The sequence below is a fragment of the Lasiosphaeria miniovina genome (assembly GCF_030549165.1).
Source record: "Lasiosphaeria miniovina strain SMH2392-1A chromosome Unknown B0T26scaffold_6, whole genome shotgun sequence".
Lineage (NCBI taxonomy): Eukaryota > Fungi > Ascomycota > Sordariomycetes > Sordariales > Lasiosphaeriaceae > Lasiosphaeria > Lasiosphaeria miniovina.
In genome coordinates, this window is record NW_026848225.1 from 1170796 (window position 1) to 1197697 (window position 26902).

A 26902-nucleotide genomic window follows, 5' to 3' on the forward strand; every position below is an offset into this window, starting at 1 on the left:
GGGGCTGCGATCGGACGGCTGGGGATTCCAACGGCTGATAATGTGAGAATCCGGGTGGCGTCGAGTTCGGTGGCGGGATGGTAGACAGCTGCGAGCTGGCCACTCGCTAATACCACGGGCCGAGAGTGCTAAGCGCACCACTGGTCATTCATGACGAACCTCGAATGCTTTATGAATGATGATTCAAACGATGTGATGCAAACGATGTGATGCAAGTTGAGCCGCCAGATACTACTACTGCATTCGTTATCGTTACAAAGGTACAGTTTCTAACGAGATGGACAAAGACTCGAGTATCGAGGAGAGGTTTTGGCGACAACATTGATCCGCGACATGAAAACTACCTTACCTACTTGAGCTGGCCATGGTGGCTTATGCCTTAGCTCGTCAGTCTCTTCGCGTCATTGCAATTGGGCCATGAGAAGGCCAGCGAGCGATGCGTGCCGGTATCTGCCGGGCCAATGGAATGCAATGGCACAGCTGCGCAATGGGCTGAGCTGCGCGATGGGCTGAGCTGTGCTGTGCGAACTGGGCTGCAATCTGCAGCCTGAGATTTTTGCCTGTTTTCTTGACATCGTCAATTGCCCGTTGGACGACTTCAATTGCCACCCAAATGCGAAAATGAACGTTCCGTTTGGCGATCTGCATGTCCCATGCGCTTTTTTGTGGCCACAGTGACACAATTAAATTAACTCTTGGTGACGAAGGAGGAAAGTGTGAAGAAACCAACTGGCGACGATGAGATTTGATATTTACGACCCGGACGACGTGCGCGTTCACATTAGCCTGACCCTGAGAGCATGGCGGTTGCTAATCGAACCTGGTTTAAAGTAAGCTGCAATCCTTGTTTATGTGATTGAACTTTGGATAATTACCTAGATAGCCAACTTAGTTTCTCGTAGGGAGCTGTCCTTGTTGGTTCTTCAACGCTCAGCCGAGATGCCGGGAGGGAAGGCGGAAAGGGATTCAAGCACAAAAACGAAATATCCGCCACGGGCTAGTCCACGACTCGCCGGACTAGATCTACCCATTTTGCCCCGACGGAGAACACAAATATCCACGACCGTGGTCAGAGAAAAGTCCTCCAAATGTATCTGTTGGAACCACCAGGTACCGGTACTGGAAGTAACAGGGCGTAGCTGTACGCCGAAAACTGGTGGTTCAAGTGTTGGTTGTTGGTGTCTATGTAGATCTAAGAAGGAAGGTGGAAGTGGCCTACGGCCACTTATTTAGGTTCGGTGGCCCTGCACCCCTGCGCCTCCACAGCCACATGTGGCTGCTTGCGCCTCCACACCGCCACATCTGTGGCTGACTAGCGCGTTGTTTTTTTTTCTTTTTTCTTTTTTTCAATACGCGTATGCAGCCCGGAGGGCTATGACGCGGTCTATTAAAGCTATAGACGACTACCTAATAGGTTATAAGGAAAAACTACTCTAATAGGGCATATTAGATATAGAGAATCCTAGCTGAAGTAAAGTTGTAATTCCGTGTACTTGTTTCAGGTCAAAGCGGTTAAGGTATCATGTACCTAAGGGGTTAGCGCGTTGTTCCAACAGTATCAAATCCACTAAATGTGAACAAAGACGGACCTGCGGATTCGAATTGACGAGTCAAGGCACACACGGCACCTACACCCCACCAGCATCGCCCGAGCTCTGGTGCCTGGACAGGAGTCGATGATTTTAAGCTCCTGGCCTTACGAGCCATCGGCAAGGACTAGAATCAAATCCAGCAGGAAGGGTTCTCAAGCAAGACGGGCAACGCCTGCCGCAAGCGCCATGAACACTTGGTGGAGAGGGTGCAAGATGGAGTAAAGAGTGATTGCAGCCCGGCAAGCAGTCCGGATATTGATCCCGAGACAGGCCGGCTAATACGTCATACGACTCATACCGATCTCCAGCACCTCCACCTCCGAGCCCAACCGATGCCTGGAGAGGCGATTACGCCCTCCTCCGCAGCCATAGCCCAGGTCCGACGGCGGGTAAATCCGATGTACTCGGCCTACTCTGCGAAGGGAGATTTACGGATTCGGGCTACGAGTCTGCACCACCTCTGGCCTGCAACATGGCCCTCGGCAATCCGGACCACACGGTACCAGAAAGTCAGAACCTGCATTTAGACAACGAAGATGCCAGGACGGCCATTTCAGCGGCAACTGTGTCGATCCCAAGCGCGGCCCAGCAATCCATCTCTGAAATGTACAATGCCATCTATTGCAAGGTTCAACAATATGTCGACCAAGGCAACCGAGCCTTGTTTTTTAAAGTTCTGCCCGAGCTCCTCAAAGCATTTTGCAGAAAATATTACAGTTTTGCCTCAGGTAATTAAGAGTCTCACCAGCCTACCGAGAATTAAGTAACGTCCCGAAGTAGAGTTGCTAACTCGAATAGCTTTTCTTCGGGACAAAACGGAGATCAAGGCTGTACTCAAGAGCTCTACGCTTGTCGTTGAAGTTGCCGGTCCTCGCCGCTCAATTGCAGAGTGTGGCGAGCAGCTTGCTTGGCTAACGACCGCCCTCCAAGATTCTGACGGGAAAATTGCAACCCACCATGCGCCCTTGCTCGTCAATCAGGACGTGACACATTTGCCACCCGGCACCCAAGCACCTGAGAGCTGTTGGGAAATCGAAGTGGCCCCATCGGGGCAGAGAAATCGTACCAAACATAGCCCCCCCAATAGCAACGGGGTGGCTTGGGGGCAGGATAAAACCCGTCATTGCCCGAGGCTTTCCAACAACTCGCCGTCCATTGGGATTTTCCGGAGTCGAGTTATCCCCAAGGGTTTTTGTCTCAATTCTTTGTGCTGCCGAGAGCAGATGGGAACTTGTGAAGAAAGCAGATGGCGTCTGCCTCTGGCACGTTCTCCCCTCTCACGAAGAGAGATGCGGGTGTGCGACTATTTCGCAACCCCGATTCTCTACAGATATTCACAATTACCGCCACATCGTCGACAACTGTCCGAAAGTTCACCTGTCAAGTGGCTTCTCGCAACTTGGGCCCCTCCAAGCAAACTCCGATCCTAACGTCCCGAGTCACTCTAGGGAAGGGCTTGTGGTGTCACTGATGGCTAGCAAGGGTAGCTTTAACGCCCTAACCCAAGTCCTACTCACCGTGTTCCCTGCCACATCTATGGACCCGGATATGATGTCAATTCCAGACTCGCCAGAAGAGTTTTCTCTTGAACCCTCTGGCATCCTATCAATTGTCGCGAGAACGACAGCACGTCAACTGCTCGACCAATACAGGACTGAAACGTCGAAAGCCTCATCAAAATCCGATCACGGTAAATCTTCCCCCACGGCCGATGGTGAGCCCAGCGATAGCACGAGCTCTCAGGGGCCGTCTAGCAACGAATCATATCAAAATGGGGGTTCAAGCTCAACAAGATCCAACGTGGCAGGGCAAAGCACAAACGGCTCTAGCTAGGAGTCTGCTGGGCCGAATCTCAAAAGGACAAGACGGAACGAGAACGACGAAGAGGACGGCAATAACAAGGACAGAGACCGCATGCCACCTCCCAGGAAACCGAAGCGTGGCCACGATCTGCCAAGTGGCAAGACTCTTGCCTGCCATTTTTTGGAAGCTCGATCCCGACAGGCACCGTGACTGCTCAAGGCGGGAAAAGTTTGTCCAGATAAGCCGGATAAAACAGCACCTGGCCCGGAAACACACGCCCATCTACTGCGAGCGCTGTAAATTAATCCTTCCCAGCGAGGATAGTTACAGGAAGCACCATGAGCAGCCCGGCCAGGGATGTCTGCACAAGGATTGGGATCCCGAGCACGGCATCTCGCATCAACAGCAAGCAGTGCTGCACAAGAAGTCCAGGGCGGACCTGTCGACGCCAGAGCAGTGGTTTGCCATTTGGGACCTGTTGTTCCCAGAACACGCGCGGCCGAGTTCGCCTTACATCGACCAGGGGCTGTCTGACGACTTCTGCAACTTCCGTGAGTATGTGCAACTGCGAGGCACTCAGGCCCTGGTTGCCCAACTCCAGGGGCAAGGGATCTCAGCCCCCACATCAGAGCAGGCCATAGCATCGTATCTTGAGCGGGTCGTCTTGAGCGGCTTGGACGCGCTGATTGAAGACTGCTGGCACTGCGCATGGCGCCCGAACGCTCCTCCAACGGCAACAGGGACCAGGACGACCACCCCCGGTCCGAAACATCGGGCCGCGGAACCACTGGCGGCTCGCAAACTGACAGCGGCGTGGTCTTGTCGAGCCTGACGGACCTTTCTTTGCTCAATCTGGTGCCCCAGGACGGCAATATGCCGACTGCCGACATGATGTCTCTTTTTGGGGAGCTCGGTGTTGAGAACTGCCATTCGATAGGTAATCAGATGCCGATTTCTGACTTGCATATCCCCGCCTTGTCCGGAGACATGGGACTGAGGGGCACGTGGCCCGGTAACTTTGGGGACGATGTGAATTCTGGAGGGCAACTGGAAGACTATCTCTGGGATCCATTTCCCGACCAAACCGGGGAACACAATTAAACGCTAGTTTGTTGGGGTTGTTTTATTTTGGAAAGTAAATATGCACCAATCATGTCATGAGCATATTTACCAACTTCAAATATTAACGTTAAATGGGAGTTATTTTGACGACATCCGTCACGGATTGACTTTTTAGTTTACTGGCAACCCTCCACCGCAATCGAACCTCTCCATTGCTAACATTCTGTAATCGTGTATAAAGAAGCAAGCCTCCTCGCCCTGTCTAGTCTTCTCTCTTCTAAATTCTCATATACGGCCGAAAGTGGCCGCACTCTGCTATCTAAGTGTCTACAACACCAAAATGACAGACAAAGACTCAGCCAAGAGGCGGGGTGCTCCAAGAATGTCCCAACCACCTGGCGGCGGTGCACGAAAGTCAAAATCCGAGTTCACTAGAGAATAGCCTCTTTAGCTGCACCGCACCATGGAGTAAATTGAACACCCAGTGGGTCAGCGACAAAAAGGCTGCCGAGAGGGGCTGGGGCGGACGGGGCCGGGGGGCCGGGGCTCTCCACGACAAGTCGTTCCGAGGCCCAACAACTAATGATTACGGCGTGTTCCACATGTCGAACTGTCGGCGATGGGCGAACCGTAAACCCACGGCAGCAGCAACAAGGCGTTTCTGAAGACCCTTTCCATGGAGCTTGACTTTACACGCTCGTCAATCTTTGGTGGGAATTAGAAATAAAATTGGGAAATGAGCCGTGGAAGGCATTAAGGAACCAACCATTGCAGTACTGTGCCCTCGTAAGGTGGCTTTGACAAATAAATACTATCAGCTGCCATAAAGAGTGGTAGGATGTTAATGACTCGTCAGACTGCAATATTGCATTCCTATTATATAGCTCTGCAGACACCTTACTAACATGGAACTAGGGGGCACCTATTGATCCATCATGAACAAAGCGCAAATAAACAATAGGGAATGCCCTCCGTTAGTCCCAATTACAGGCTATGCCCTCTGTATGTCTGTGCCGAGTTTCCGGCCAATTGATTCGGCCCCCAAATATAGGTAATCTGCCTAGAATAGATTATTCCGAGTTCGGCCCCCAAACATAATTATTTTACCACTGTCTTCAAAATCTACATTCCAAGTATGCCTGTGCACTTATTACATTCTGCTTAAACACCAGCGGCTGGATTAATGGGGGCGGGCTTATTTGGAGGATAATATGCCTGGCGTCTTGAGCCACAGCCGAGATCCTCTGAAATACACACACGATGCATCAAGAATGATCACCTGGTGGCGAGTTGAAGGGCGCGTCTCCTACGTATGTAAACCACTTGACATTTCCAGCCAAGACCTTTATTCTCTTTACACTCCTGTCGATCCGGCACCCAAGTCTCTCACCACAAAGAAAACACACTTATCTTGCCACCGCATATTAGCATTCACTTGATTACCAAATCTTCCATCGCCACTTCGCGCAGCAGCATCCGTCGCCCTCCTCCTCGCGCCGGCTTCCCCGCGCCGGCTCCCGGGTGTGCAGTGACGTGCACGTCGACGGGGACAGAGAGCTGCACGCTGACGCTCTTCGGCGCGCTCAGCGAGCGGACGCGCGTCTTCGGCTTGTGGACGCAGCTCAACGTCTTCGACTACGCGTGCAACGCCATCGGCAGCGTGCGGTTCCCCGCCCAGGGCCTCGCCGTCGACTCGCAGCTGCCGTACACCGTCGTGCCGACGCACCTGGACACTGGCAAGAGCAGCTACCAGAATATTGGCATGTGCTATGCAGGATACTGCTTCCAGGGGGATTTCGTCTGCACGACGCGGAGAATCGGCAGACCGGTGGCCCCGGGTTCGAGTGTAGGCATGCTTTTCCTTGCCATTGATTAATTGGTTTAGGGGTGGGTTTTTGTGCGGGGAGGTGGTGGACTGAGTGGGATGGTTGGCTATGGGAGAGGCAATGCAGATAAAGACGCTGTAGGTAGCAAATAGTACAATTTTGCAACCTGAGACCTACCTCGGTGCTTGGCAATGTCAATAATTGGTCCAAAACTTGATGAAAAGTGTACTTGACACAACCCCTTTCATAAAACAGGGGGAATCGTACCGTTCGCGTGCCTGGTATGCGATATTTTCATACTTAGCCTAAGCGAAGCAATAGGATAACATTGGCATGATGAAGCGAATGTTGATTGACCAGCACATTGTTTCATAGCTTAGAGAAAACGAGAAACGAGCTAGATTTTGAATAATTAACGGATTACAAATGAGATTTCCAACGAGGGGTTTTCTCCTTTTTTTCTTCTTACCTTATACTAACCGAGACTGAGGTGTTATTGAATAGGAGAGGCAAACAAGGCAAAAGAAAAGACTCGATTATGTGATAGTGGCCCTAGAATGAATTATTTCATCTTGGCGGCCTCAATGTCATCCCTAATACTCCCCGTCCCTAGTCAGGACTGCTGTCCTTGGGACCTTCACTCCAGGCACTTTGGCGGTGGTGGAAAGGGAAGAGGGGACGGGGGGGACTTCGATGGACGCCGCGCGCTTTGCCGCTCCTACCGGGAGGCTCGTCCCCTTGCTGCTGCTACTATTAGTACTACTGTCAGCTCCGGGCTCCACCTTAACCTTGACTTCGACCGCATTTTTCTGCTCGCCGGACTTGGCGGGAATCTTTGCGAGGAGGAGATTGGCGATCTCGGAATGTCGCTTGGGCACAAGAGCTTCCGGGCTCCACGTTATTGAAAACAATGCACCCGTGGAATCTTCGTCCCCTGGGCGACGCCCGAGGGTCAAACGTAGCTTTGAGCTGTCGTGTGGTGGAATTTCGCCCCGGCTAGGCGGGTCAGGCGCTGAACACGCCTCGATATTATGGGAGTGCAAGCTCTCACTTGTCGGTACGCCCTCCTTTTTTGGCACGACGTAGTTGAACGCCGTTTGGTAGTACACTCTGGTCTCATCTTGGAGCAACAGTGGTCTCTTCTTCTCACTGCCGATGGTGAAGAAGCATTGATGGTCGTGGTATTTCCTGCCCTTCTGGACTAGCTTGCGGCTCGCGACGTCCTTGGTGTAATAGTTGTCGGGTGGGAGACGCACGTCGTTGCCGCCGGCAACCCCGAAGGATAACAGGCACCCTGGTCTTTTGGGCTGCAAGTCTTTGCCAACGACAATGGCAAGTTTCGTAGGGGTGTCTTCTCTTTCCCCCCTCAAGTTTATGAACTCGACGAGATCAAGGTCCTTCTGGTTTGCGCTATTGATTTCGTAGTGAATCATGGGCAATTCGGGGTTCGTATCTCAGTTGTAATAGCAGATTCTCTCTGCGGCCTGGTTCCGTGGACTGAGAAAGAACAAAGTATCTTTTGGGAGACCTCGAGGCTCATCAGACCGCAGATCGGATAGTCTAGACGGAGCAGCCTGGGACATAATTACTGGCTTTATGGGCTTAAATATGGCAGTAGTATGGTACTCAATGAACACAGAGCTGTTGGGAAGGCGAACTTGGGTGGCTCTGGAATGTGGAGGAATGCCGATGAATTCTGGCAACAGGATGAAAAGGGAGGAAAGTCCAGTTAAATAGGAAAGAAAATGATCACAGAAGACAGGGCAATGCTGTCTGTCACTGTCACCTATCCGCAACAGCGCGGTGGTCTCGTTGAAGTGCAGTCACAGAGGATGACGGCGGTCTGGCCTGATGCTAGGATCACGGGAGTTTCAGCTTGGATCGAGACGTGGCCAAGCACGTTATAATTAAGACACAGGTGCGCCAGAGGTGGCCTTCAACGGGGGCCAGTGTAATCTCAAAGTCTTGTATTGGAGGGACCACCGAGGGAGGTACAAAGGTACGATAATACTAGAGTATCTGAGTTGGGTGAGGGAAGTCCTCAATAATATAGGTATGTGCTACTTCCAAACTGAAAGGGCAACCGCTATGCGGCCTAGGCTTCGAGGAACAAAAGGTCAAGCCATAGTCGAGATTCGGGGAGAAAGAACGGGCGAGGGGAAATCCCTGGCGTAATCGGCGTCATTTCAAATTACGGGTGCCTCTGCTCGATCGTAACCCTGTCTTGAAATTGAACTTGACAGGGTTGATTCGCTGACCACCAACAGTTTCAGAACGCTTTGCCCCCAACGTAATCTTGGGCGACATGATTTAGCGCTTATTCTCAAGTCCTGGGGCCAGCAGAAGCAGCCCGATTTTGGCTCTCACCTGTCAACAATTCCGACCGAGCCCGCACGGTTCTGGCGAAACTGGGCAAGAGAAGGGTCAATTTTAATGAGTTCAAACGCCAGGCGAGGTCTAATGGGAACGGACATGAGGCACCTATCATTCACATCTGACTTGGCGCTGTTGGCGCTGTTGGCGTGACCAAACCACTTGCCAAGCTGGGCCATGACGTGAAAAAAAGGAACAGCCCCTGGCCCGAACAACATGGAATGTTTAATGATTGAAATGGGGGTTGTATCGCCAAAAAGCACCCTGTCAGAGCGCAGCAGCGTGGCTCGCGAGCACCTGAGCCACGCTCCCCTGAAACTACGCCGCAGTGCTCATATTAACCCTGCACGGGGTACCTTCTCCTTTGTGTGCCTTGATTACTTGCTGGAGTTTCTCTTTTGTAAAATAACCTTCAAATATACATGCATTTCTCAGTGCAGTTCTACGGCTCCTATTTCGGCGCTACACATGCGCGACACTTCATCCAGGCCTTGCAAGCTATTTGTCAGACTGCAACAGCACTTCTAGGATTGTGTGCACCAGAGTGAATTGCTCTTATTCTCGTCCTCCAGTCTTTCCACAAAAGACTCTCTCTCTTATACTTCCTTATGTGGCAATTACATGACGAAACCCAGTGGCGAAGATTACGCACCATAGATTCCAGAACCTTCTAGGCCATTCCATCTGACACTATTGCCCTGCTTATGCTTATCAAAACTGAAACTATGTGATAATTATTGTGGGGTAACATATTCGCGTGTTGGACCATTTCGGTGCCACTCTGCCTCATCTACATGGTAATATACGGCGAAGGAGGCAAGTCAAAGGCCAGTTGGGCCAAGAAGACAGTGAGTGGAATGGAGAGGGGGGTGGGGGGTTAAGGATGGGACTGCGTCAGGCAGGTTGTGAGAGTTCTCTCACGAGTCAGCTTATGCAATAATTTTGCGGCAATCGGCGACCGCCACAGAGCAAATCGAGGCCCAGGATCAGTCAGCCAAGGTCAGACACAGTCAATTGAGTGTGGCCGAGCCTGGGCTTCAACGTCCAACATCCAACCTGCAGGCAGCTGGTTATGTCGTGCTCGTGGGCAGGGGGGCCGAATTGGGAAAAGAAAAACCAACGGGGGGAAGAGTAACCATCCTTCAACGCCGTTTCAGAGTTCTCGGAGGAAATGACCTTGTCTTGGCTTGACTGGGTGTTTCAGAGTACCTACTGACCACCCCGTGTCTTTCAAGGATGCTTTTGTTCCTCCCCCCTCCCCCTTCATTTCTTCTTTATTTAATTAGTGTCGGTTCTTTCGACCTGCCACCTTTTCTTTCACCTCTTGCGTTTCCCTCCTCGTGATATGTATGGGCTTGGTGGGGATGAAATTAGTCACACCAGATAGGTGCTCTGCAGAATTTGCAACTCCGAGCCCTCCACCTTCGCCATGTGTTACCCGCCTTGTTCGACCGGTCAGGCAAGGCTCAGTTTGTTCGCGATAGGGTCAGAGTTTACCCTGGTTCGAGCTTTAAATGCGAATGCTCCGAACGCCCACCCAAGGTGATTTTCCACGATGGAACAAGCGACGCCGGACCTTGTGCAGCTCCCTCGCCAGATCCTTCGTCGTATACTCGTCTATATCGGCGTGGCGCGTGCTGATGGGCGCAAAGAGCGGAGCAGCTTTGAGTTTGGCGACTGCTCCGACCTCCTGATCTCTTGTCGCGCCCTCTACGACGAAACAGCCGCTCTTCTATACTCGGCCAACCGCTTCGTTATCTTTTACTCGGGCCGGGGTTCTCTTGGCCCTCTTCGCGCTCGGTCGCCAGCCGCCCTTGCGTCTCTAACTAATCTGAAAATGGTCCTCAATCAGTCCTCATACCACCATTACAGATCCCCTGCCCCTTTCTTCTGTGCTCGTGATGGGGTGTTGGAGTGGAGGGGGGCGGTGCGGGTGTCCATGGTAGACGCCACCCTGTGACTTGGCGTGGGACTTGGCGTGGGACTTGGCGTTGGCGTTGGCGTTGCCTTTGCCTTTGCCTTTGCTGGTGTCGGGACCGGGACCGCCGCTAGCGGCTTAGCAGCCCGAGAGCTGAAAGCATTCGGAGGCGGCGTGGGATGCCTTCCCCCTCCCGATTTCGGGGTCTCTTTGTCGGCAGGATCGACTGTATTAGCGTTTGATCCTACTGGACGATGAGCTGTCGCGTGGACAGTGACCGGCGCTTGTGGTTGTTGTTGTTATCTGCCGACCCTGGGGCTCTTTGCCTCTTCGTCTGAGGCGTGTTCTTCCAGGACAACAGGGGAATCTCTCAGGTTTGGATTCGTCTTCTTGTCCAAGCATTTGAGAGAAGATCTTTGAGAAGCTGGGCGCGCTTCTCTGGAATCAAAGCTTCGGGACTCCACACCAGCGTAAACGCGGCGCCCTCGGGGTTGTTCGCGTGCCCTCCAATGCTGAAGTGTAGCATTTTGGTATTGTCGACAGGAATTTCCCACTCCCTATGCTTGTCTACGGGGGGTCCCTCGTCCTGGGGTCATGTACGGGGCTTTTCTTATCTCCAGCTTCGACGTGACTCTATTCTTGGAATCCGTCCCGCCGCAATTTCCATCTTTGTCTTTGTTTGGTGGCACGACCAGAGAAAACGTGGTCCGGGCTTCGTGTGGCCCTGTCTCATCCTCAAGGAATACAGCATTCTTGGCTGGGTCTATTCTGAAGAAACAGTTCCGTCTGTGGTACTTCGTAGGGTATTTCCTACCATCCTGTCTTTCCACCCTGCCTTGACCCCCTTTGGGCCTCTCACTGGTAGACCCGGCGTGTGCGATGTAGGAATCCGCTGAGAGACGTACGTCGTTTACACTGCTTCTCCTAAAAGACAACAGGGCGTCCCGTAATTTTGGAACGTAAATCTTGGCCGATTACAATATCGGGTACCAATCCCTTTTATCTCCTACGGGGGTTCACGAAACCTTTGCCGTGTTTGTTGTAACCAAGGCTCGTGTTTGTTTTAACCAAGGCTAACCAGGTCATCGACTCCCTCCGGATCGACTTTGTAGCGAGTTATAGGGATTGTCACGGCCGGCTTGGAATGAGGGCGGAACTCCTCTATTGGGCGCTATAGACGAAGATTCTAAACTAAAGGGAAAAGGGAAAAGAAGCTCAAAAGCCTCCCCTCGCGAGATTCTTCCAGGACCTCTCAAGGTGGGGCTCTGGCTGGTCGGGTGGATCCACCCAACTGGCGTCTGATTAGTCAGAGCGTCTGGGAGGCCTGGAGGACCAGGCCCTCACAGGGATAATGTGTTGAACATCTAAGCGAGATCACAGATCCTCTCTGCCTCCTTATTCCCTAGATAAAGATTTCCCACGACCGTCCATTACCAGAGTTGAACAGTTTATACAATCACTATGCTCATACTGAGATAAACAAAACCAAGGGTTGGTCGCGGTATAGTAAAGAGCTAAAGGATCGAACGGCACTGATAGAATCATGCCGGGAAAGAAAATATGGTAATTAGATCCTAATTATACCCGATACTGTTTCCTTTCTAAATGTGATAATAAATCGAGGTAGAGAGAAGAGGAAAGATGGAAAAGATAAGCTCTTGCTAATTACTACCGCTAACAGTACTGATACGGGAATGGCCTCAATTGCGCGTGTCAATTGTTGACACGGCCCCGCACGTGCATTTGGCACGAGCACCACTGTATAATTACATAATCAGCACCATAGACTAGCGTAAGGCGGGCAAGGAAGCGGTGTGTACAGGCAGTACTATTCTGCCGCCTACGTGGGGCATATCCCCGCGGCAGGGCACACAAGCCCCCTTTTCCACCTCCAACCTTCTACACCATACAAATTATACCATCTTTGGTCACCACTGCAGCTTTCCCTATCAAGTACTGTCTTCTTTGGACTTCGTCTCGACTTTGACAGACTTTGGCCTCATGCTTCCGCTCACGAGAGTTGGCGTTAATCTTTGCGAACAGGAGACTGCTAATCGTTTCACTAGCGAAACAGAAACATCGCCATTCCACATCAAGATGAATGTTGCGGCCCTCGAGGTTTCTTTCTCGAGGCGGCGCCTAAGGGATACACGCAAGCTCACGCTGACGACCCAATAACTTCTTTGCGGCGAACTCCGTTGGGACCCCAAGTCGAGGTGAAGTCATGGACCCGCATGCCTTGTGTATTGACACAGTAAAACCTGGTCTGGGTATCTGCTCCGCTCTCATCTTCAACGAGAAGTAACTTTTCTTCAGGTTCTATGGTAAAGGAACGCTGCTTTTTGCGGTATTTGGGCGGTCTTCCGCCGTCGGGCCCGATATAGTCAATGGGCGGGAGGGACGCATATCGTTGTCTAGATCAGTCCCAATGGATAACAAGCGAGCGCCCGGATTTCGAGGCCAACCTCGATCTAGGAGGAAAATCCGCGGTCATCGGGCGCCACGACACCGATAGCGCCCATGAGCAGCCGGCGGCAGCGGCGGCAAGAAACCAAAGGCTGTCTTGAGCAAGGTGATCAAGTACGACGTCCACCACCGGAAGCGTCGGTATTTTGGGATGCAGATCATTGCCAACGAGAATGTCATATATCCAGTTATTTGCCTCCCAAGTCTCTCCAGGGTTATCGCTGAAGGCGTTAAGGAGACCGACTTTGGTCTCTGTTTCTCTCGTATTACCCGGAAGCTTTTGAGGATCCAAGACGGATACATCTTGATACTATAGCTCAATAGCAGAGGCCGATGATGGTCTAGCCCAATGCCAGGATGACGGGTGGGCAGTTTCAGCCTAGATCGAGCCGTAGCCAAAACACGTCATGAATAAGACAAATGTTGCAACGCAACAGGCGCAGGATTTAGCGGGGGATGTGCGATCAAGCCCAAGGCACAAAGATTCAAGACAATAAAACATCCAACTTGGGCTCAGGCGGTCCCCTTTATATGTGCTGGGCTGTCTCTAACCTGAAGTGCAATGATCGCGCGGCCTGGATGTAGGGGGCAAAAGATCAAGACACAGTCAAGGGGCTGAAAACAAGGAGCGAGAGGTAATCCTTGGCGGAACCGGGGCCCTTTCAAGGTAGCGACTGGTGCGCCTGCTCACTCGTAACTTTGGTTTGAAATTGACGTCGTTGGTTTGCTGATTACGCCAAGCTTCACAATGCACCGCCTTCAACGTCATCTTGGGTGAGGGCCAGCAGAAGAATCAGCCCACTTTTGCTTGCACCTGTCCCCGATTCCGACCGAGCCCTGACAGATTCAAACGCCAGACAACGGAGAACTCGGAAGCGGCGTCATTGTGCCACCCTCGCCAAGACCCCCATCTTACTCTTGGCTTTACCAAAGCCCATGCAAAGGAGCGTTACTAAGTACATACGAAACGAACGACCCTTGCACTGGGGAATTTACGAGCTACGTTAGTTGGACTAGACTGCGGCAAAATTAAGGCACCTATGGCGCAAGTCGTCTGTCCCACTTCCTTTCACCAAAATTGAACCTGAAGTAGCAGGGATAGCACGGTCTATCATTTACCATTTGCGGTTACTGTCTGAGTAGAATCAATAAGCGGTAGCCTGAATGGAACACAACAGTCAGCAGCAGACCGGGCTGGCAGCCCATAGTTACTTGGCTCGTTGGCCAGCTTATGAAAGATTTGGGCGGCATTCGGCCGTGGCAGAACTGACGTGGGCGACTCAATAGTGAGATTCAGGGCTGGGTAGGTATCCTGAATAGGTATCCAAGTCAGAACCGGCGAGCTGGGGTCAGCCAGCCGTCAGACATAATCGCTGTTGGCTCAGGCACCTACCGATTTAGCCTCTCACTTTTATTCATCCAACCGTCAATACCAAATGAGGAGGAAAAGTCCAAGATATGGGGAGCGGTGTTCGTTAAAGCCTCCCAACAGCGGTGCACAATGGGCTGGAACATATTAGGTATATTTCAATTATCACCTTGTGTTCGCCCGCCTCCAAACCGCAAATGCTCTGCTCAGCCCAATTTCTCAATTTTTGGGGGGTAATGGTGACTTCCTACCTGACGCTCTCACGGAGGGAAAGGTTTGCGCGGTTTGTGCGGTTTGCGCGGTCTGCGTATTCATGAGCCCGGGGAGGCGATGATCGGACATAGTGTTATCTTGGAACAACTTCGTTTGCGCCATTCTAACTGACACCAAAACTGCTGACAATGCCCCAACCCGAGGGGAACCTTCCGACGTCTCACAATTCAGCCAACTATATGATCGCACTGGCCAGAATGTGTGCATAGGTCCTTCATCTTCTGGCTCTCCCTCTTTATCTCCCTCCTTTGCTCCATTCACTGGATGCTCTCTAGTTTCAGGCCGCGCCATGGCCGCAGCTCCAGGCCGGAAACGGCCCATCTTTCAGACACACAACCATTTCCCATGTCGCCTTGACATCTACCTTTGTATCTTTCTGAAACATGTCTCGAAACCGCGATGCCGATTAGACCGCGTGCTCAGGCCCGATCACATCATTTAACCTGCATGGCTGAGCCCGATGAGACCGCACTGCCGGGTAAGTGTAGGCGATGATGAATCTCACTTGCTCTTCTTGCTTTCTGCTTTTCCTTTAAATTACGTAGTGGCACCTGCGTTCTTCGCTTTCGTTCGGTCAAGGACTTTCCCCAATTCCCGAACTTTGAGGCTGGTTATTTCAACGGCCCTGTGCAGTACAGACCGCTTTAGACGCAACATACCGTCGGTGACATCTCTTCACCTCCTCCTCCCGCAGTTTCCCGAGACAAGTATCACCTAATCCGCTTCAACGACGCCAGAATGGCGGATGTCGGCACAACCAAGGCGGTAGATACCAATCTATCTTTATGGTTTCCTAAATTGCTTCCACACAGCACTGTGCTTTACCTCAACCCACAAAATAAAGAGGCGCGAAACATTTGCATAGAGAACATGAGGATCGGAAACCCAAGAATCAAAGCCTACAACAGTGACGATACGGTCTTCAATGGTGGTCCTGAAAGCAAAACAGCGAGCTTGAATTTCATCATCCGTGTAGATGTGCTCGAGCCCGCGGACCCGAACAAGGCAGAGGCCTTTCTTTCCGTGGAACCGGCAAGGCCAGAGACCTTCCTTTCCATCGGAACAAGCCGAGACAACGATGTGTTGCTCCCGGGCGGAGCGAGTTTAGCAAGTGAAAAGGGCCCTGGCATTACTGCACATCAAAACATCAATAGAAAGTACCACGATCGCCAGCTATCCCTCGTCCTAACAGGACGGATGGGAGAGCTTACGCTAGTAAATTTGACTGGGAATCCTGGAGAGGTCGATCTCTACAAGCGCACAACTCACAACGGTCAGTCAAAGCCCAGGAGATTCTCGGACGACGAACATCAACCACTACTTATCCCGAGGGTGGGCTCCGGTCTTGAGCATGCCAGCAATGGCCTTTGGCCGCCCGAGGCTATTGAGGAGATATGCATTCGTATCGGAGGCCACCTTGAGGACAACCGGGGAGCCTTGTTCACGATTACATGGGGGCCCCAGTTCCTTGCAGATCCGGTCATGGCCCGTTTGCGACTAATTAGAGCCTCGAAAAGTCTAGGTCCTGAGCCAAAAGTGGACCAAACGACAGTGGACAAGTTTGAGTTGGGGAAGTATTACAAATACCCGACACAGTCCAGGAGCAAATACGGCGAAGTTCTTAGTTACTTCCACGTGCTCTCAGGGCAAGTCTTTGTCGCCCTTGAACGAAAAATTATAAGGGAGGAAGAAGACATGCCCCCCAAACGCGTGAAGGAAATCAGGGATTGGACCCAACAACTAGATTCGGATGGAAGACTTGCGAGAGGTGTATCCCATGTAGGTGATGCTGCAGCCCCTTCCGCTAGTGGAACCAGAGTCATGCTGCAGCCGCTTCCGTAAGTGGAATTAGAGTCACGTTGCTGATCAAGAGCGCTTACAGGGTAATATCCTTAACCTTAAGGAATCGAGCCCCAATAAGACCGTCCATAGGACCATATTTCAGCCTTGTATTGGTAATGTTAAAGACCTGATGGCCTCTAACTTTCGAAAGAATATCAACCCCTGCTGGCCGGGTGACCTGGTCCACCACGTGTCTAGCGCGCTAGAGTACCTGTCGAGGGAAAATATCGTCCACCGCAATATGCAACCTCAAAATATATTCTTTACCATCTCTCCCAACGATAAGAGAAGGCTGAAGTTCTTCCTTGGCCCTGGAGACTATTATTCACTCAACAAAGGAGGCAAAACTGGCTCGAAAGATGGCAGCAGTCCTGGTCAGGGGGCTAACGAAAGAGGGTTTGAGTATCCCTCAGATACGAAGATGGAATACGACTTCATGTTGGCGCCCGAAGAAAGAGCAAAACTTGGGCCAGAACTAAAATCGGATATATGGCGGGCCGGTCTTCTTTTCGCCCAGGTCCAAGGCCAAATTCCATTGCAGGATCAAACGCCGTGGGATTGGGAGCTCTCACGGTTCAAGGCTTACTGCAGCAGAAAGGGGTTCGATTTAGACTTTAGCAACTACGAAGAGAAGGAGGACAAGTCGCCCTGGTTGCGGCGGATTGACCTCCTCGTCAAAAGCGGCTGCCTAGGGGCTATGGTTGGAGCTATGCTGAGGCTGCTGCCTGGCAAGCGCCCAACGGCAGCACAAATGCTCGAGATTGCGAGAGAACATGCCCATGATCTCAAGACCCTGTTCGAGCTCGACCCAACAAGAGAAACTGCCAGGGGGGCCGGCGGGCGAGCACAGCAGGCGACTGGCAAGGCTTCCACCGTCACTACCACCACCACCACCGCCCGGCCGCAGACATCATCCAATTCCAGCAGGCAGTCCGCACCCCACGCGGCGACGATCACTGGGGGCGGTTCGCAGCGGGGCGGCCCCTCAGCAAGGACACCAACACCAACACCAACACCACCAGCGACAGCAACAGCAAAAGTGACAACAGCGAAGGGGCGACCTGGCGACGCCCCATCCCCTGGCCCAATCCCTCCTCCTCGTCTTGTTCGAGCCGCGAGAAAATTATCCGAGGAAACGAAGCCGGATGACGCCATGGACGTAGACGAGTAACTAGAATCCGTGGGGTTGGGTTTGGAGAGGGAGGAGAAGGCGGTGTGTCACTAGTTGAGCCGCCGTCATCATGCGTGCTCCCGTTTGGGTCGGAGTTGTTTCCTTTTTTTTTCTTGGCCAGCCTGCTTCATACAAGGTGGGGGGAGGCCCACTCTCCATCTAATCAGAGGTCAGCATCGCTCCTTGCTTTCTTTCTTTTAAACTTTCGTCAGAAATCACGTCTTTTTGCCATGAATTGAGATCACCAGACCAGTGCATTCATTTGTGCCTTTTTCCTTGTGAAAATGCACGGCTATCATTGTATACACGTCTCCAAACGCCAGTCCAAGTCTGAAAATCAAAATGGAAAAGAAAAAAAGACTCCGAGGCAACGAGCCAATCCACGGGTACTAGTAATAATCCGTCCGCTGCGAGGTGTCGAATTTTCTCTGGCCAAAAGACAGTAGACCAGGTTCCAACCGCGAGGGGTGTTCTTTTGGATGCGCGATGTAGTCGTCAGAAGCGCCCAGCATACACCTTCATAGTTTATGCGGTAATTACTTGACAGCTCTGCTAGACTGTTGGGTGAGGTCGAATCAGTGGGCCACTATAGTAGCTGCTGTCCTTGGCCTATCACTGCTAAGCGCTCTGGCTCGGCTCGGCCTTGCTGCGCTCACGGGCGGCGGCGCTTGCATCATTGCGCTGGAGGAGGCCTCGCACGTAGCGCTCTTGGAGGCTGCGGTCAGCCTCACCCGCCCGCTCATCCATCAGTCTCACGCCGTCGGGGTGCCGAAACACGTCGAGCGCCTCACGGGTCCAGCGCCAGGGGTGTGCCGGCTGCACATGGAGGGCTCGCAGGCCTTCGCCGCCCGCGACCAGCTGTCTGAGCGGGGTCAGGATGCACTCGTATCCGTTGAGGACTTTGGCGACCTGGTCGTCGTGTGAGTACCCGCGGCTGCAAGCTTTTCTAGGGGCGCCCATGAGGATGCGGACGGTAAGCGCGGGCGCGGTGATTTTGGACCGGGCCCAGAAGAGGGCGGCGCGCCAGTCCTGGAGCGAGGCGTGTTCCCAATGCAGCCAGACGTCGGGTTCGTAGGCGGGGAAAACCAGCTCGAGGAAGCGGAGGTGGGCGAGGCAGTGTGTGGGTACCACGTCCCTGAGGAACTCTGACGCAGCGAAGCGGCCAAATGGGTAGAGACAAACTACGGTGCTGCTGGTGGCTGTGTCACCGTCTGGGATCTAGGGAGGCCTGGGCAACCCAGCGAGTATATGCGTGTCCTCGGTAGCGTTGGAGTCGTGGACGACGAAACGGTTCGTCGAGAAGAAGACGAACTGGGCGTCGCGGCACAGGGCACGGGAGACGAGAAACAGGTCGGTTGGGGGAGCCCAGCAGCTGCAGGTAACGGAGAAGGCGGCGTGCCGGCGGCGGCAGAAACAGTCGACATTCATATCGGGGTCGTCGAGTGGGCACCCGGCTTCATGCAACGCGTGGCAGACTCGGTAGCCGCGGTCCTCTCTGCTGTACGTGACTTCCTTCTGGGGGGCGACCAAGTCGGTATATTCGAAGATGCGAACATGCAGCTCGGCAGGAAGACCTGTTAGAGGCGACGAGGTGTTACTGTTAGCCGGCTCGAGAGAGGTGGCTTGGCACTAGGGTGCGCTTGCATGACGGCTTGTCGAGCCAGGCGCTGGAGCGGGCGGTTCGGGGTTTTTGCAAGCCGTACATGACAGGCTCTGAGGGGTGGGAAGAGGGCAAGAGCTTCGACGGCGAGATGTGCTATCTCGAGGGCATATTCGTGGCCCGGGTCGATGTCGCAGACCAAGGCAAGCTCAAGGTGTCCGACGCCAACACGGGACGACATGAAAGCCGCGGCATCGTGGAACTCGGCCAGCATGGCCAGGGCTGCAGCCCTGGCCGGCAACGTCGAGTCCAAGGCCAACAGAGGACCAACTTGGTCTTGGGGCAGTATGCGGCACTGCCGGCTGGCGTGATTTGCGGAGCCACCGAGGAGTTCGTCAAAGTCAAGGTAGCAAGAGGCGCCGCTGTCGTAGTGTAGATCGTAGCTTCTAGGGGTAAAATGTACCATGTCAAACCAGTGGCGGATTAGGAATCTGTTAAGAACGATCTTTAGACTGGTCAGAGAGGCGAGGGCGACTGGCGACAGAGCGCGAAGACGGCCGAAGGAACCTGGGCGCGAGTAGTAGATGACGAAGCGGTTGGCTGAGTACAGAAGGGCGGCTGTTTCGTGGTGCAGGGCGCGGCAAGAGAGCAGAAGGCCGGCGAAGTCGCGCGCGGGCGGCGGGTCCAAACTGCTCCAAAAGTCAAAGCTGCTCCAAAAGTCAAAACTGCTCCAGTCTCTGGGCCCGTCCAAGTGGTAGGTATACGGCCGGCCATCAGCCCGTGCTACGCCGGCGTGGACTAGTATGTGACGAAGTATGTGACGAAGTATGTGGCGAGGGAGCTGCACAAGGCCCGGCTTCGCTTGTTCCATAGTGGAATGAAGAATGAAATGTTAAGTTGGAGATCTAGAGCATTCTCGGTGGGGTTTGGAGTAGTTAATTAAGGTAAATGGGTCTAAACACTAGGCTGCCAAAAGGCAACCGAAGGTAGGTGGTGCCTCCCTACCTAGGCGCCTGCCTTATGTTCCTTAGCGTAAACTTAAGCCTGGGCTTCAAAGCTCTCAATACGGGGCAAGCCCTAACCCTACCACCACCCAGCGCATACATGTCACGAAGAGGGAATCGCAAGGGATAAAAGAAAAGAGGCAATCCAGATACAAAGCGACGAGAAAGAGAAAAGTAAAGTATTTAGACAAAAGGAATCAGAGAGTAAAGCTCACATACGCCAGACCAGAGGATAATTTCCCAACCATTTAACTAATCATAAGAACAATCGCACAACACAGACATCAATAAGGAAGCTGCCCGCCATTGATGCCAAATTCCAGAGCGAAATGCAGAAATAACAAAAACGAGAAAGAAAGTCCTGTCAAAATGGGGCTCTACGTTTAATAGCTTGAATAGGTAGGTACCTTATTACCTACATTGCCTGCCTTTACCTTACCTTACCTATATAACCCCGAGGAAATAGCGTAACACAATGTGACTAAATTTTTTTGGGATCATGTTAGATGAAGTTGCTTATATCTATACGTTTGGGAGCAGGTCTCTCTGGAGTGCTGGTGGTCATGGCTATATCTACACGTTTGGGAGCAGGTCTCTCTGGAGCGCTGGTGGTCATGGCCCTCTGGCGCTTCTCGCCCACCGCGCCGGGCTCAGCGGGGCCGCGCTACGCAAGGTTCAGGTTTGTAGAGTCAGAGAGCACCGGTCTTGCAACAGCTGCGGCGGCCTTCTTGCTGGTGACAATTGGCCTGAAAAGAGTGCCGGCAGGTGCTGGATCTCGAGGCGGATCGACCTCAAAGACGGTCCCGGGTTCCTCTTTCTTGATGCTGCCCTGGACTAGAACGGGGAGCTCGGGTGCCGTGGGCTGAAGATCGGGATTGCTGTGCGGCATGGTTCTGTGGAGAGGCGTGAGGCGATTTTTGTCCAGTCTGAAGGACTCCACCATGTCCCACCACGGATCTACCGGGGTGTTGTTTCCCAGCCCGGGGTGTTGTTTCCCAGCCCGTCTTTGATCGTAGTGTTCTCGCGATACTTCATACTGTTGAGGTTCCCGGATTTGGTTATGACGTCGCTCGTAGTCAGGTTCGCGTACTCGGCTGCGCACCAGTAACCCAGCACCTCGCCGAACAAGATACCTACCGACAACATTTCGGACCGCTGGTCAATCTTGCCGTGTAGTGCCACTTCGGGCGCAAAGTGGTAGTTGTGTTTGTCCTTCTTGGGCGCTTGTCTGGCTCGAGATGCAAGGTCGTCGGCCAAGCCATAATCCCCGGGCCCGAGAACAAATTTTCTAATGTTTCTCCCGCCCTTCCTCATAACAAAGTTCCAAAATATATTGTCTAGCCTGATGCAGTGGTGGGTGATTCCTTGTCTTTTGAGGTAGGCCTCAGCACTCGAGATGCAAGTTACCAAGTCGCCGTACCAATGGTAACCGTGCGCCTTTGGCGATAAGCAATCGTGCTTTTGATCCTTGACCAAGTCTGTGACTGTGCCGTCATAGACTGGGTAATAGGTCCATAGGATTCTGCAGTCTCCGCGGACGTCTAGTTCGAGATCCAGACACGGGATTATATTATCATCTGAAAGTTTCTTACTAACATCTTTTTCGATTTCGAAAGTCACCCCTGCGGCGCCAACATCCTCGAAGGTGGCGATTGGTAATCTTAATGCTCTGAAAGCTTGGAGAGCCCCTGTACGTAGATTGGGCCCTTGATCGACCGTGGCGAACGTATTGCGGCAGAGTCTGTAGCCCTTGTAAACGCACATATTCCCTGTAGAGTCTGCGGGGGCCGTTACACCAGAATTCAGGAGTCTGGCGATGCTGCCGAGCAGCGCTTGGATCTCGAAGCTCTGCAGCCTATTGACAAGTTGCTCGCTCCATTGCAACTTGAATGCGGCCTTGGAGGCTAAATCTTCGCCAAATGCAATGAGCAGAAATAACTTTTCCTCGGTGGGCAGCCTAGGAACGACCCGATGGCATTGCCCGGGGTTATATTTCCAGGAACGAAGGCAAGTCGCCATATCATGGTCGCGTGATTCTTTGTCCTGTTGGGAATTGTTGGATTTAGCCAGTTGCACGGTTGGGTAGGTTCAATTGTGTGTTTCTTGTGTGTTCCTTTAATTCCTGGCTCTCGCCCGTTCTTCTAGAAGTCTCTGTTGTGGCGCACCAGCCCCCCCACCCTGCGGTGGATCGGCGCCACGACCGGGGTCAACCACGTGACTTGGCATGTGGCTAATCTGATAGGAATCCCCGGATACCTCTTCATCGCTCCTGCGCCATTCAAGCATTGTCCTTGAATCTTCCCCAGTTTCGTCTTTGAGCATAAGCTCTCCGGCAGGGGCGAAGAATAAATAGCAGTGCTGGCTATGGTATGCTTGTATTTTGTTGCCTTCAAGTCCAGCGTTGCTTTTTACCGCGGGAAGATGGACGTCGTTTTCTAAGCCGGCCCCAAAAGATATCAGGCTCTCTAATTTTCTTGCAGTTCCCGACAGCTCTACCGAAAGAGACTTGACACGAGTAAGCTTGTCTTGGAGGAACTTTTCATCGATGCTGATGTAGGGGCCGCTTTCGCCTGTCGCAGAAGCCCTCCATTTGGCCCCCCCTGGTCACGATTGTGCGCCAAGATCCTTTCCGCTTCCGGGTTGGCTGGAGTTATAACAAACAGCTCGCTAAGCCCGTCTGGGAGCACCGCAGACGGTGGTTGCAGTTTGGAAACTCCTCCGTCTGCCATTACTAAAAAATGACCCCTACGAGGCTGAAGTGCTAAGATTTGATGGGGGTAGTCTAACGGGGTCAGACAGGAGAGCTTTGAACGGTGGCGTTGGTTTTTGTCTCGGGCATGGAAGAAGAGAGAGAGGAGTAAGCAAATATAATCAGAAGGAAGAAAAAAAGAAGCATTCGAGCGGGGAAAATGGGAACTTTTATTGCATGTATTGTGCAACACAAAGCACCTCGACACCCCACACCTGTTTGAACGAGTGAGAACCTGGCCCGATTGATGGATATGTCAGTGCCATGTTCTGGAATGAATCCAGTTATGACGCGCGGGGAGTTTGAGCTTCGACCAAAGCACGCCCGGATTGAACTAGGTCCGCTGTAGGGGCCGAGAACCGAGCGGCAAGGACTCCGTAGCTCAGCGCTCGCAACAATGCAAATACGGTAATGCAAACATAGCAAATACAAATGTAGGTAAACACAAATAGGTCAAAAAGGACCAAATTAAATACAAATATGAAGCCGTAGATCCGTAAATATACGTGACATATGTGGGCCCATTTAATATGGCCCATTTTCCTGGGTTCGGGGTGCCAACAGTGGGTTACCGGCCCAGGAAAAAGTGGATTTTCCAGGCGAAATCCTGCATTTGCCTGGCAACCTCTGAACAACTTTCTGAACACCACCATACTTACGAAAGCCCGCATTTCTACCGCAACTGAAGCCATTCCGACCTGTCAACACGATGACGAGTCCTCCCGGAAGTCCCTTTTCCATTTCCGACAGTCCTCCGAACTCCCCCGGCTCGCCGTTAATATTCGCCTGCTACGCCCCGAGCCTGCCGCCGCGCCCGAGCTTCCTTTGGCCGGCGAAAGTGAGGCCTTCCTGGCTCAAAGCCTTGATCGCTCAATTGCGAAGCTCAAGAAATACATCAAGAGGTTGGAAATCACACTGGTTTACTGGGTCTCGATGATTCTGCACCCTGGGCATAAGGACAAGTGGATTGTGAAGTACCAAGCCTGTTGATGACATTCTAGCTTGGTGGACCGACAATAAAGACGGCTTTCCACAGTTATCACGAATGGCCTTTGACCTTCTTTCGATCCCGGCCATGTCTTCAGACTGCGAGAGGCTATTCAGTATGGCCAAATTGATCGTTGGACTGCAAAGACACGGGATTAGTAGCGATACCATTAACAAGCTATTGTGCTTGTTAAATTGGCGGCGATATGGCCTGTTTTGAAGCTTCGGCATGGCTTTGGCTGGCTTTCGGCGTCTCGGCTGGCAGGTTTTTTCTATGCTGGGGTTTACACGGGCCGGAATATTGTTTTTCAGCGCCGGTCAAATATTTGTAAATAAAACAATTAACTCAAATACATGTTGGAAAAGCTCAAATATGGCCTCACTTTGCAAATTAAATACAAATACGGGTCCTGGGCATATTTATTTGCATTGTTGCCGTAGCTTACCTAGACTGCTTGCTATAATTATTAAACAGCAGGGCGGCAAGGTGCACCACAAAGACGGTGCAAATAAGAGTCTGTCATCGCGGTGGCCCGTTTTCGGCATCCAACTCGATGCAACCTGCGAGGCCTGAACCCAAACCAGCTGAAATGGTGTGAGTTTGGATTAGACCTTGATGACCAGCCGACCCCCCGGTTGCGGGAGGGATGCAGAAGGTTACATCAGGTGGAATTGGTTTCCATCATTTACCAAAGGCAGTTAGGTCTTATCATCTTGGCATCATATCATCTTGACATCATATCAAATTCGGGCTGCAAATCTGGGCTCGCCAGCCCGGTTCTCCTCTTGGCCGGCTCTCTGCAAGATCTGAGGTGAGCATTGGCTTACCACACCGCTGGCTTCGACGTGGAGGACCGAAGCAATTAGAGAAGTTGGGAACCTGCACGCGCATGTGTGCCCGCGATCTCAGTTTGAACATACGTTTGACTGGCCTCCCGAATAGAGGATTTCCACACTGGCCATCCACAGGCTTCATCCACCGGTGCCGTACAGCAACGGCAACTTGTCAAATCTGGACGCACCAATTTGTTGGACAATGGGGCGAAAACGGGGTGTGTGGGGTTAAGTGATATAAGATCGTGTGTGTGGAATCGCAATCGCATAGCGGTCGAAACAGGGTCTGGAGCCCGCGGACATCGTTCCTAGGGGATCCGCTTATGGCAGTTTAACTTGATCCGGGGGCTCGTAACGACATCGTTCTGAGCTAAGGTAATCGAGCCACGCAACCCCAAGGTTTCGAAATACGACTGGGACGACTGGGACGACTGGGACGACAGCGAGTCAGCAGCTGTTAGACCAACAGGCCAGCAGTGTGCCAACCCCCGGGCCGATATCAGCTGAGAGGCAAGGATTCATACTTACACTACCTAGCCTTCGCCTTCGTTGTTATGCTATTCTTATCTCCTGCGCTTACTAGGTCCTCTTAAAGGGCACTTTTCTTAGATCATTTCTAATGCAAAGCACCATGCAATCCTTCTTCCCGCAGCCTCCCCCAACTATCCCAACTATATTTTCATTTTCTTAAACCCCCCCCTATTCAACTTACTTCTTGGTAGTTGGGAGTCGGGGCTGGATTGAGCAGCTGCGCTATGGTTCCGACTACCTCTTTTTCCTTTGTCTCCTGCGGGGGGTGGGAAGTGGCCGGGCCGGAAGCAGGACCAGCAGGGCCCCGGATGGAAGGGGCTCGGTAATTGGCACGGACATCATCTTTGGGGCCCTGCATGAGCACGTCGTGGTCTAGAGTGCCATGTCTCTCCCGTTTCAGCACACGCCAGTCGACGTCAGGCAATTCTTTCTTCTCGCGCTTCCCCAACACACTCTCGGTCTCGGTCGACTCCGGGTGCTGCGAGCGCTTGGAGTGTATCGGGAGTTGAACGGTGGCTGTGGTGCTGTCAACGGGCCTTGAGGTGCTTGAGCCCGGAGAAGTTGTCAAGACTCTGCCTTGGCTTGCTAAGGCTTTGGCTTTGGTTGCAGGTGCATCCCAATCAGAGCCTGGCATGCCGGGTCCACGAAGGCGTGTAACTTGGGGGAGTTGCGGGTCGGCAGCGGTTGCTTGTGCCCCTACGTATACCTGGGACGATATGGAACCGGGCTTCAGTGGAGCCCGATTGAATTAGTCCGTGTCGAGGGGCTTATCTGGTCGGTTGATTGCTGGCTTTGCTCTTGTCTTGTCTCTTTCCGTCGTTTGGGTCTTGGAGCCGGTCGAAGGTATATCCCTACGAGAGCCAGCTATGCCGTGTCCGCCAAGAGCCTCAAAATCGGGGAGTTTCGGGATGGCGATGGGTTTTGGTGCCCATTCGTGGACCTGGGATGAGACGGAACCGGGCCTTGGCAAAGCTTGATTTGGCTCGCCTGTGGCGAATCGATGATTCTGATTGTTGGTTTGCCGGTTTTCGCTTCTCATTTGATCGTCCTGGGCATTTGAGCCCCGACTCGCACGGGTCTGCTCTTCTTTCGTCTTCTTGGGCCCGTATTTGATTGGTCGGAAAAGGTTTTTCGCATACTCGTCGCTTTTGCCGGCTAATCTTTCGGCAAAATGAAATGAAAATATGGCGCCGGATGAGGGTGCCTCGTCGGAGCCTCCGATGATCAAATATAGTCTTTGGTTCGGGGCCAAGTTGATAGGGATAGTCTGCTGGAAGGTGTGAGTTTGCTTAAAAAGTTCCGTGTGGCCTGTCAGTTGCTCTTTTACAACTTTGCCCCTGAATTCGTCTTCCAGCGGTTGGTATTTGGGATCCTCACAATAATCCCTCTCTTTGTCCTTTTCCCATTTTCGTAGCAGCATGAGCCGTGCATGATTTTTGCTCCGTTCATAAGTGCAAATTCTGATCTCGCCGGACGAGGTGATGGTGAAACAACAGTGCATG

The 26902-nt window shown here is 52.5% G+C and overlaps 6 protein-coding genes across 6 annotated transcripts; 2 read left to right on the plus strand and 4 right to left on the minus strand.

The window, feature by feature from the left end:
* Window positions 1-3062: 3062 nt before the first annotated feature.
* B0T26DRAFT_678755 (uncharacterized protein) lies at window positions 3063-4496 on the plus strand (the record flags this gene model as incomplete). Its single annotated transcript, XM_060440270.1, has 3 exons — window positions 3063-3306; window positions 3521-3950; window positions 4088-4496. The coding sequence occupies 3 exons, from the start codon at window positions 3063-3065 to the stop codon at window positions 4494-4496; spliced, it is 1083 nt and encodes a 360-aa protein (XP_060292618.1).
* Window positions 4497-6679: 2183 nt separating this feature from the next.
* On the minus strand, window positions 6680-7773 carry B0T26DRAFT_874423 (uncharacterized protein). Its single transcript, XM_060448035.1, has one exon. It carries the CDS (start codon window positions 7714-7716, stop codon window positions 6877-6879), a length of 840 nt encoding a protein of 279 aa, XP_060292619.1. The 5' UTR covers window positions 7717-7773; the 3' UTR covers window positions 6680-6876.
* Window positions 7774-15081: 7308 nt separating this feature from the next.
* On the plus strand, window positions 15082-17695 carry B0T26DRAFT_785242 (uncharacterized protein; the record flags this gene model as incomplete). The annotated part of the gene is made up of 4 exons (XM_060446769.1): window positions 15082-15160; window positions 15548-16461; window positions 16491-16520; window positions 16676-17695. The coding sequence occupies 4 exons, from the start codon at window positions 15082-15084 to the stop codon at window positions 17693-17695; spliced, it is 2043 nt and encodes a 680-aa protein (XP_060292620.1).
* Window positions 17696-17930: 235 nt separating this feature from the next.
* On the minus strand, window positions 17931-20166 carry B0T26DRAFT_805064 (uncharacterized protein; the record flags this gene model as incomplete). Its single annotated transcript, XM_060447145.1, has 3 exons — window positions 17931-18887; window positions 18933-19269; window positions 19404-20166. The coding sequence occupies 3 exons, from the start codon at window positions 20164-20166 to the stop codon at window positions 18314-18316; spliced, it is 1674 nt and encodes a 557-aa protein (XP_060292621.1). The 3' UTR covers window positions 17931-18313.
* A 650-nt stretch (window positions 20167-20816) lies between these two features.
* B0T26DRAFT_721172 (uncharacterized protein) lies at window positions 20817-22392 on the minus strand. The gene has a single exon (XM_060442524.1). It carries the CDS (start codon window positions 22316-22318, stop codon window positions 21257-21259), a length of 1062 nt encoding a protein of 353 aa, XP_060292622.1. The 5' UTR covers window positions 22319-22392; the 3' UTR covers window positions 20817-21256.
* A 2785-nt stretch (window positions 22393-25177) lies between these two features.
* Window positions 25178-26034, minus strand: B0T26DRAFT_678761 (uncharacterized protein; the record flags this gene model as incomplete). Its single annotated transcript, XM_060440271.1, has 3 exons — window positions 25178-25323; window position 25398; window positions 25582-26034. The coding sequence occupies 3 exons, from the start codon at window positions 26032-26034 to the stop codon at window positions 25178-25180; spliced, it is 600 nt and encodes a 199-aa protein (XP_060292623.1).
* Window positions 26035-26902: the final 868 nt, after the last annotated feature.